This window comes from Montipora capricornis, chromosome 11, assembly GCF_036669925.1.
Source record: "Montipora capricornis isolate CH-2021 chromosome 11, ASM3666992v2, whole genome shotgun sequence".
Lineage (NCBI taxonomy): Eukaryota > Metazoa > Cnidaria > Anthozoa > Scleractinia > Acroporidae > Montipora > Montipora capricornis.
Genome location: NC_090893.1, coordinates 18,463,983 through 18,473,982, shown reverse-complemented (window position 1 = coordinate 18,473,982; position 10,000 = coordinate 18,463,983). Strand labels below are relative to the sequence as shown.

Here is a 10,000-nt window from a genome sequence, read left to right as displayed (position 1 = left end):
ATTTTCTTCCCTAAATTAAGTGATATTCAGACAGATGTCACTTTTGAGGAACTACCACGCCCTTGTCAAATTTTAAAAAAGTTAAAATAGTCACGAAGCCATTAAAATAACGCGAATTTGTATTTTGAGATGACGTTCTCGTACGTTGCTGTCGCCGTTGTCGTTCCTTAAGCTTTCTATTGGAGGGTTGCGTCAAGGGATAGCATCAGAAAGAGGACAGGCCAAAGGAAAATTGCAGGTGGTTAACTAGCAGTTATGGTTATGGGACAAACAATTCATTTGAAGCTGGAGGTGAGTTGGGGACCCGATCTCAAACATTTTGTTTTTGCCCTTTCACATTTTTGGTGTCTTATGGTGTTTTGGTGGCTTTGGTCCAAAAATAAGCGGGGAAGGGGGTCAGGGCCACTCCCCTGGATCCGCCACTGGATACTTGAGTGAAATTGAGCAATTCAAGTTGACTCTATTGGGGATAAGAGTAACAAAATTGCAGTAATCAGTCCTTCGTGAAGACCACAACAGAGACCAGACAAATTATACAATGTGTAGTTGTACACACCGTCTTTAATGCCCTTCCTGGCAAATGGACAGAGCTTCCATGCAATATCTGCTCACTCCCTGAAATTTCAGGTGGAAAACTTTCGCATACCTGTAGTTCGTCAATCCAAAACTGGATGTGAAACTTTTTCTCTCGTGACCACCATGACTTAATTGTCGAATAAGATGGGATAATATTTGAATTATTCAAGGTGTAAGTTGATAACCATTCACTTCAATAAGTAATATAGCTCGTATAAGATCTAAGTTTACCGCAGATCGCAAACAAGAGTTTCAGGTTTGAAGTTAGGTGTTTGAGTTTGAAACAGTTTCAGTGCATTTAGATTAAAGTTAACAAAAACCACGCTCCGTGTTTCAGGTGGGGAAAAATATAACATTATTGCCTTTTTGATTGCTAAATTGTTTGGAAAAAATACTTAATTGATTAAACTGGGATGGTCCTCTGCGATGCGCTTGGTTTCATGCATTTTTCTCTTTGTGGTTTCGGCAAAGAAACAGTTGACAATGGGCCAGCATGGTAACTTCAACTCCGTGATCGGATCTTGTACAGTAACCTTCAGTTTCTTTATTTCTCTCCATCGTCATAAAGGAAGTTAAGCTAAAAGTGAATGATAATTGCATAATACGCACTGTTAGAAACACCAATATTACAGTGTAAACAGTGAGTATTTAAGGTGACTTCCTGGTTTTACATTGCGCAACCCTTCTTGCATCATTGCCGTGAGCACAAGCTCGCGCACATTGATAAAATGGCGGATTTTCACTGACGCCAAGCTTAATCCGTCAAAGAATGGCTATTTTGCTCCTGTACGAACACAGTGATCGCCATTTTGCTGAGAATGGAGCCTTCATGGAGTAGTAAAAAAATCAGCAAAGATCTATGACCAGTTTTTTGGTTGCCTCCCACGCAGACACTCTGATTGCTTCGTCCCCTCGTGGGGGAGGAACGCGTTACGAAGCCCTAAGAGTGTCTGCGTTGGAGGCTAGCATTTTCCCGATCGTCCCAGACTTTGCCCACATATCGGCAAATTGCCAGACGCTTGACCTAGCTTCTCCCGATATTGACTTCGGCGGAAAATGGAGAGTGCGCCGAAAATTGAAACATGCAATTTAGAAGATCGATAACGAACTAAAACCATCGCCGACGTTCCCGAAAGAACAAATTTGTGTTTTCATATGACGGGAATGATCGCCGACGATCCCAAAAATCTGGGACATGTTGGGAAAATAGAAACGCTTCCTATTTTGCCGATTCGTCCCCGACCATCCCAGATTATCGGGGATGTCTACCATTTATGGTTTTCATCAGTCGGCAAACACTGAGACGGTCGGTAAACTGCGAAATCCCCGATCGTTTGGGATTTTCCCGACAAATGAAAACTAGGTTTCACATGTTTCCTTGGTTCAATTTCGACTGAAAATATGACAATTACTGGTACAAAGGACAAAAAGCAAAGGCAAATGCAGAATTTAGAATTTAGTACATGAAAACCAGTCAATCATTTTTATGTTTCAAAAGAAATAACCAATTATAGAAAGACCAGCAGGAGTGTCAAGACACTGAAAACAAAACATATTTACAGAAGTGAACAGAATCAATGAATTTGTAGTTATTGATGGAATTCTCCAATCCTGCGATAACTTATCCCACCAGCTTCGCGAGCTATGGGAAGAATGGAAAACTAGTTGATTTGTGACGGGTGAAGGGACAGTCTTAGGCAGGTGAATTATGGGATATAATACGAACTCGCTAGTGACCAGGGGTCCGTTTCTCGAAAGTCCCGATAACTTTTCGGTCCCAGATGGCTTAGTAGCTCAGTGACGCAATTGCACGCCGAGTCATTTCCATCAAATGAAAAGCGCCCATAGTCCATTTTCCAAAGGAAATCATGAAGTGGTAGAAAAACGGTTGACTGCTTGTTTCAAAAGCGAGTCAATGTAGAGTGTCACGGCAGCCATATTGGTGTAGAACGGAGACCATGTTGGTGTACCCAACTAATCCTCTGCGAATTGAGCTCTTTTATCGATCATGCAAACGTTTTCTCTTGTTTCGGTTGAAAAACAAGGTTATGATTACGTGAGTGAAAACACTCTATAATACTCTCCTCTGTAGTTTCGGTAACCAATCTGCGCTCAAGTTGCCATTTTCCACGATTGTATCGACGGACAATAAAATAGACAACTTAATTTCTCTCCTCGAAATTCTATGTACGTAAAGCACTGGTCATTCAGAGTTTTCTTTTGTCAATCACATTAGACGTTTCATATGTTTATTTACACAACAAAGAGACTATGACTATATGAGTCTTGTATATGCCTATGATTGTTCATTACTATAACACCGACCGTTTGGATTAAGGGGTTTACTACTTGGTATGCACCAATCAATCTATGCATTGATCGTAATCTCCGAACAACTAAAAGAAGAAATATTTCTACAGTTTAAACTTTCAATGCATGCTAAATATTAGGATCAAACATCACTCTTATTTCCTAGTATTTAAACTTCTTGAAGTTTCTCTAAGAAATTGCCCAAAGAGATCGCTCAAATCCTGAAGTTCATTTCCTAGTCTTTTACATTCTACAAATCTGCCTCAGAAATCGCCCACTTTTAAAAGTATTTTGCCTTGCACCTCTGTGGCAATAGCTTAGAAAATCCGCGGTTCTAAGAAACTTTCTATTTGTTTGATTCTGGAACCTTTTTCTAGCAATTTCTTGAATACAAAAGTTCGAGTCTTAAAACCACTACGTATATTAATTAGGACATTAGGTAATTTCTACTTTCTTAATTTGTTAGCTTTTAGAAATTTGCCCCAATAGTCGGCCATTATTTTATTTTGCATTGGCCCTCTTAAAAAATCTCAGGAAATCTACATTTTTGATTCTGCAGAAAAAACTTGCCATTTCTTTGTCTATGGACCCTCTTTCGCACCTTTTTTTCAAAGAAAGACTAATGAGAAGACCTTGCAACTTTGTCTTAAATTTTTGCTTTTTTGAGAAAAAAAAAGGATGATCATGACATATGACAGCATTGATATTTAGCGTTCCCAGTATGAATGAAAAACGGTTTTTCCTGGAAACTCTGTCTTGGCCTTAAATGGAAAGTTCACCATATTCCTTTACCGCTTATGATGAGGTTAAATGCTTTAATGCTTACAATAACTCATTTAATTGAAGTAAGGAAAATGACATATTGACGTATTACAGTCCAAGTAGTAGCTATCTCAAGTTTTGGACGCCATTTCTAAAAAAAAAAGTAAGAGAAAAAAGAGAAAAAATAGCGGGTTAAATAACGATTAGGAATTTCATTCTGATTGATAAATGATTATTAAAGTACTACTACGCCCATAAACAATTCTTCTTTTTCTTTGGATTTCAAAACTATGTTAACTAAACACTAAGTGACCCAAGTTTTAAGTTCTGATTTTAAAGACACCTGTTTATTTTAACTGGAATTTTCTTATTTATTGGTCCTCCATTACTAACTTTAAAATCTTGAGAGAGCTGGGTCGAGGAGAAAATGACGTCAAAGACTCACTAGTTTAAGAACGCAATGCTTGTGTATGCTGCTGAATTAATATGCAGCACGGGAGTTTCGGGCTTTCACATTTTCAAACTCGTGTCGTGCATATGTAATAAGTGGCGTTTATAAGCTGAAATTTTAAGCTAGTGAGTAAATGACGTCACTTTCCCTAGATCCAATCCTCTGAGGTCCAATCGATCACTTTTGAACGTGAGTAATGGCGGACCGTGGAATCCAAAACTTACACTCAAGATAAACAGCCTTTGGATAAAACTCAAAGCTCAAAATTTTGCCAGTCAGGTATTAAGCGAACACGCTTTCAAAATCTGAAGAAAAAAAGGAAATGATTTTTTGATCACAGTAGCACTTTAAGACAATTCGTTTCATCCGTAAAAGCGTTTTTACATAGATAAGCTTAGTTAAGTTCCCTATTTAACTTTACTTTACGGCGGTAAAGGGCAATTAGTGATTTCTTTTCAGTCCAGTGCACTGTTCAAACAATGGGGGTAGAATTTCATATACTGGACTAAAATGGCAGACGACAAGAGAACCACTGTGATTCCGATTAGGCCTTGCTAATTTGGTAATGTTATGATCGCCTTGTTCTCTTCTTTCGTGGACATTAATTATTTCGGATCTGGTATATAAAAGACCAGCCGGTGAATGCAATCAATATTTATTTAAGTCTTTATCCAAAGCAGTTCGTAAAAGAAATAAATTGGCAACCGATTTTAAAACCATTTCTCTGCGAAGAACGTACCTTTTTCTTTCGACAACTTGCTAATACGAAACCTGTACATGATATTTCTTTTCAGTAATTAGAATTATATTCGAACAGCACTTACCATTTCTTTTCGGGTTCTTGTGGCCCAAATTCAAACGTGACATCATTGCCAATTAGAACAAACGGCGCCCAGTATTTAACGGCGGTATACTCCCTTATATCCCGAAGAGATTGCATAGCATAATGAAGAGCTAAACTTGCACTTTTTCTATCTGCCAAGTGTTGGTAAAAGCTCTTCATGAACAGCAAGGTCGCCTCATCATCAATTGCCCAGAGTGACACCAAAACCGACCGGGCACCAGCACACAGGAAAGCCCTCGCTATTCCCACCACACCCTCAGATTTTACCTCTCCCTGACCACTATGACAGCAACTCAGCACAACCAGCTTTGCCTGAAGACGAACTGCATGAACATCGCTCATTGTTAACATGTAATCTTCCACTTCGGGGATCTGGGATGCGCGCTCGGGATTTGGGGCCAAAACAATTTCTCCATATTCGTCATCTCCATGAGCAGCAATGTGGATTAAAGCAACTGACTTCATTCTCTTCAGCACCTCAGCTTTCGTTGAATTTTTGCCAGTGAGAGGCGCGGTGTGCAGAAGTTCTCCAATCATCTCCACCTCTTTCTTTGCACATGGCAACTGTTTATACATGGGTCCACCAGTGCCCCAAGTGATTTCCTTCAAGCACGGATCACCAACAAGCAGTGCTTCACTCTTTCTGTTGAAGTCGTCAAGTGCACTAGAGATCACTTTTAAGGCGGTTAGCGAGGGAAAAGTACGGATCCTGACAGAGTCACTCAACGCACAATAAGGAGCCAAGCAAAATGGTCCGTCAGGAACAAAGATCAAGTCATCACCCTGGAGCAAGTCTGCAATGGGACTGATTAAGAAATCATACAATGACTGCAAGGGGTTGTCGGACACGCTGAAAGACTGAGAGGATTCCTCAACAGCTTCTCCACTGCAAGAGAAGTCGCTGCGATGTCTGTGTACCGAGCGATTCTCGCATCGGACAACAGCCCCCGCGCCAATCTGTTTCAAAGTAGTTTTTATCAGTGAGTCAGCACTTCCATTTTCGATTTCCTTTTCCCTATAGTTTATTCCGCTTCCTCTACTCAGAAACCAAAAACTGATAGTGTTCCCTGCAAGTGCTATGAAAACCGTTTGTAAAGGCAAATATTTCATAACAGCGGAGATAGTTTCCGTCCTCGCAATTGCCGAGGAAGGTTCTTCGTCAACACCCAATTGCACCTTCAAAATGTCTGACAAGGCCTGTGCTCGACCTTGTTCAACAGCAAACAAAGCCTCATCAACCTCTCCATTCTTTAAAAGTGCTGTCCACAGAGCTGTGTACGCCTCTTGTTTTGTATCACGAAAGCTTATTTTCCATGCATCTTCTGACAGAAGACACCTTGTTTCATCGAGACGTATTATGCTTAGACGATAAAAATTGAGGGCTTTGCACAACGATCCTGAATCTTCATGAACAAGACCAACATTATAACAAGCAATTCCCTTTCCTACTGGGTCCTCCGTTTCCTTGACAATAGTAAGATGTTGTTCGTTAAAGAGAAGAGCATTTTCAAGCTCATCCTTACCGCGATAAGCGTTTCCGAGATTGCCACAGGCTCTTCCCTCCTCGGCTCTATCCCCTACTTCTTTGGCAATACTAAGATCTTTTTTGTGGTACTCTATGGCTTCCTTAAATTTGCCCAGTCTATAATTAGCGTTGCCGAGATTGCAATAGGCTATACCCTCCCCGGCTCTATTCCGTACTTCTTTCGCAATACTAAGATATTTTTCGTGGTACTCTATAGCTTTCTTAAATTTGCCCAGACTGTGATAAGCTTTGCCGAGATTGCCATAGGCTATACCCTCCCCGGCTCTATCCCTTACTTCTTTTGCTGTACTAAGATATTGTTTGTTGTACTCTATTGCTTGCTTAAAAATGCCCAGATTGAGATAAGCATTGCCGAGATTGCCATAGGTTCTACCCTCCTCGGCTCTATGTCCTACTAATTTCATAATACTAAGACATTGTTTGTGGTACTCTATGGCTTCCTTGAATTTGCCCAGTCCGTGATAAGCGTTGCCGAGATTGCCGTAGGTTTTCCCCTCCCCCGCTCTATCCCCTATTTGTTTTGCAATACTAAGATATTGTTTCTGGTACTCTATCGCTTGCTCAAATTTGCCCAGACTGCAATAAGCGTTGCCGAGATTGCCACAGCTTTTTCCCTCCGTGGCTCTATCCCCTACTTCTTTTGCAATACTAAGACATTGTTCTTGGTACTGTATGGCTTGGTTAAATTTGCCCAGACTGCGATAAGCGATACCAAGATTGCCATAGACCCTACCCTCCCCGGCTCTATCCCCTACTTCTTTCGCAATACTAAGACTTTGTTCGTGGTACTCTATGGCTTGGTTAAATTTGCCTAGACCTTGATAAGCGTTGCCGAGATTGGAATAGGTTTCTCCCTCCCTGGCTCTATCTCCTACTTCTTTTGCAATACTAAGATCTTGTTTGTGGTACTCTATGGCTTGGTCCAACTTGCTTAGACAGTAATAAGCATTGCCGAGATTACAATATGCTTTTCCCTCTCTGGCCCTGTCCTCTACATCTTTTGCAATACCAAGAGATTGTTTGTGGTACTCTATGGCTTTCTTGAATTTGCCCAGTCCGTGATAAGCGTTGCCGAGATTGCCGTAGGCTTTCGCCTCCCCGGCTCTATCCCCTACTTGTTTTGCAATACTAAGATATTGTTTCTGGTACTCTATCGCTTGCTCAAATTTGCCCAGAATGCAATAAGCGTTGCCGAGATTGCCACAGGTTTTTCCCTCCCTGGCTCTATCCCCTACTTCTTTTGCCATACTAAGATCTTGTTTGTGGTACTCTATGGCTTGGTCCAACTTGCTTAGACTGTAATAAGTATTGCCGAGATTACCATAGGCTTTTCCCTCTCCGGCCCTATCCCCTACTTCTTTTGCAATACTAAGATGTTGTTCATGATACTGTATGGCTCGCTTAAAATTGCCCAGGCTGCAATAAGCGATGCCGAGAGTACCATTGGCCGTGCCCTCTCCGGCCCTATCCCCTACTTCTTGTGCAATGCTAAGATGTTGTTCGTGATACTCTATGGCTCGCTTAAAATTTCCCAGGCTGCTATAAGCGATCCCGAGATTACCATTGGCCCCTCCCTCTCTTGCCCTATCCCTCACTTCCTTTGCAATGCTCAGATGGTGTTCGTGATACTGTATGGCTCGCTTAAAATTGCCCAGACTGTGATAAATGTTGCCGAGATTGCCATTGGCATTGCCTTCCTGGTCGCGATCGCCTACTTTTTTTGCAATAATTAGTTGTTGCTTGAGGTACTTTCTGGCCTTTTTAAAATTGCCCAGACTGTGATAAGCGATGCCGAGATTGCCACAGGCTTTTCCCTCTCCAGCACTGAAAGCTTTTTCCTTAAAAATGCTTAATGCTTTTGTGTAATCCTTCTTGGCCTGTTCAAAATAAGCCAAGCCATAATAATAAGCGCCCAGATTGAAGTACGCAATACCCTCCCCTTTTCTGTTTCCCTCTTTTCTGGCAATGCTAAGCTCTTGTATATGCTGCTGGAAAACGTTCATCTTTTTGTCTGCCATTCTTGACTATCAGAACAAGGAAGGACGTCTTTGAAAGAGAGGGTACACCTAGAAAAATACAAAAGAAAGCTTCAGAACTTCAATGCACTGACCGCAAACGCTGCAGGTACGCAGCCAAACCAACACCAAATGGGACCGCATGTCATATGTTAATATTCTAACAAAGACAATTTTCTGCTGTTGACGTCAAACTTTTTTCTTTTTTTGTTGAGCCCTTTTCTGATTTAAACTGAATTTTTAAAGCCAGAATTGACTGCACAAATAGGCGTATTTAAATTTGTCCCATATCAGACTTAACTCAGCCAAAGTAATACTGTTGTCTTTTGTCATCATATTTTCCTGATGTATTCAAATTGCTCGTGTGATACCACTGTTTAAAGCTGGTGGTCAATCACTTTTTCTGACATACAAACTGCTCTTAATTCGCCCTGGATTTTTAAAGTTGCTTCAGAAAGTAATTGTCTATAACCGTCTTGATGGTCAATCACTTTTATGACATACAGACTGCTCTAAATGTCTCCTGTCTTTTCAAAGTTGCTCAGAAAGTAATTATCTATAACCGTCTTGTAAGTAACTTAAATAAATCACAGCATATCAGCACATTATACATTACATCAAGTTTATGTTTTCACTACATTGCGTATTACTACCTCTTTACTACCGATTGACCTGCACAAGAAATCATCTTGCACTTGATGGCAGTGAAAATGCCATAGGTGTGTGCTTATCTATATTCTAAGGCCTTTGTTACGGTGGATAGAAAAAATTCTGCTTTATAAACGTGAATGCCAAGGGTCTATTACGTCGGCGTAATCTGTTTGGTTTAACGTCCATTGATATATGCACCCGCGTTCCGGAAGGATCCATTATCGTTCCCTTATTTTTCTTATCCTATGTTCATGACTCCAGTGATGTATTCAAACTACCAGACCTGATCAAGTTTTATTTGCAATTGGTGATATGACGATGCTAGTCTCTTAGGTCTAATTATTTGGTTACCTAGTTCAAGGCAAAGAAACTTGCGGAAAACTATTTCTTTATTCTATTTAAACCTCTAGAGAAGGGACGTCATCTTTCAATGCAAATCTGCAAAATATATTAAAGAATTGAACAATTCGTAGAACGGTCCTCCTTGGGGATGTGCTTCACTAGCATCTTTTTTGGAAACCCTATATTTCTCAATTGGCTTAGAAAATCTCTGAATCTATAGCATTTAATTTCAGGTATAGTTGTTTTTCTAAGTTTTGCTTAAGAACTCTCTTCTACTGTTTAGTTTATCCTTATAGTCATTATTGTATTATTGTGCATGTACAAATCCAATCTCCGTAGTCTCGTTTCTTTGCAAAACGTACAGTCAAAATAGTTCCTAAATCAATTACTCAGACCCAATCTTCAAAGAATCAGAACTATAAAATTCTCGGATATTACATTACAAGAACTGGGTAAATTTATGTATTGTTATGAACATTCTCTTCCACCATGAAGGTTTTATT

General features: G+C 40.3%; 2 protein-coding genes across 2 annotated transcripts in view; both read right to left on the bottom strand.

Annotated features, from left to right (window-relative positions):
* LOC138024364 (tetratricopeptide repeat protein 28-like) overlaps positions 1-10,000 on the bottom strand; it is a 245,376-nt gene that overhangs the window by 179,089 nt on the left and 56,287 nt on the right. The window lies entirely within an intron of this gene.
* The window catches only part of LOC138023765 (tetratricopeptide repeat protein 28-like), a 15,522-nt gene continuing 8,311 nt past the window's right edge, over positions 2,790-10,000 (bottom strand). Inside the window, exons 2-3 of the mRNA XM_068870831.1 lie at positions 4,924-8,555; positions 2,790-3,799 (exon numbers count right to left, since the gene is read on the bottom strand). Of these exons, the coding sequence (XP_068726932.1) occupies position 3,799; positions 4,924-8,507 (3,585 nt within the window). The 5' untranslated portion in view covers positions 8,508-8,555 and the 3' untranslated portion in view covers positions 2,790-3,798. The remainder of the gene's footprint in view (positions 3,800-4,923; positions 8,556-10,000) is intronic.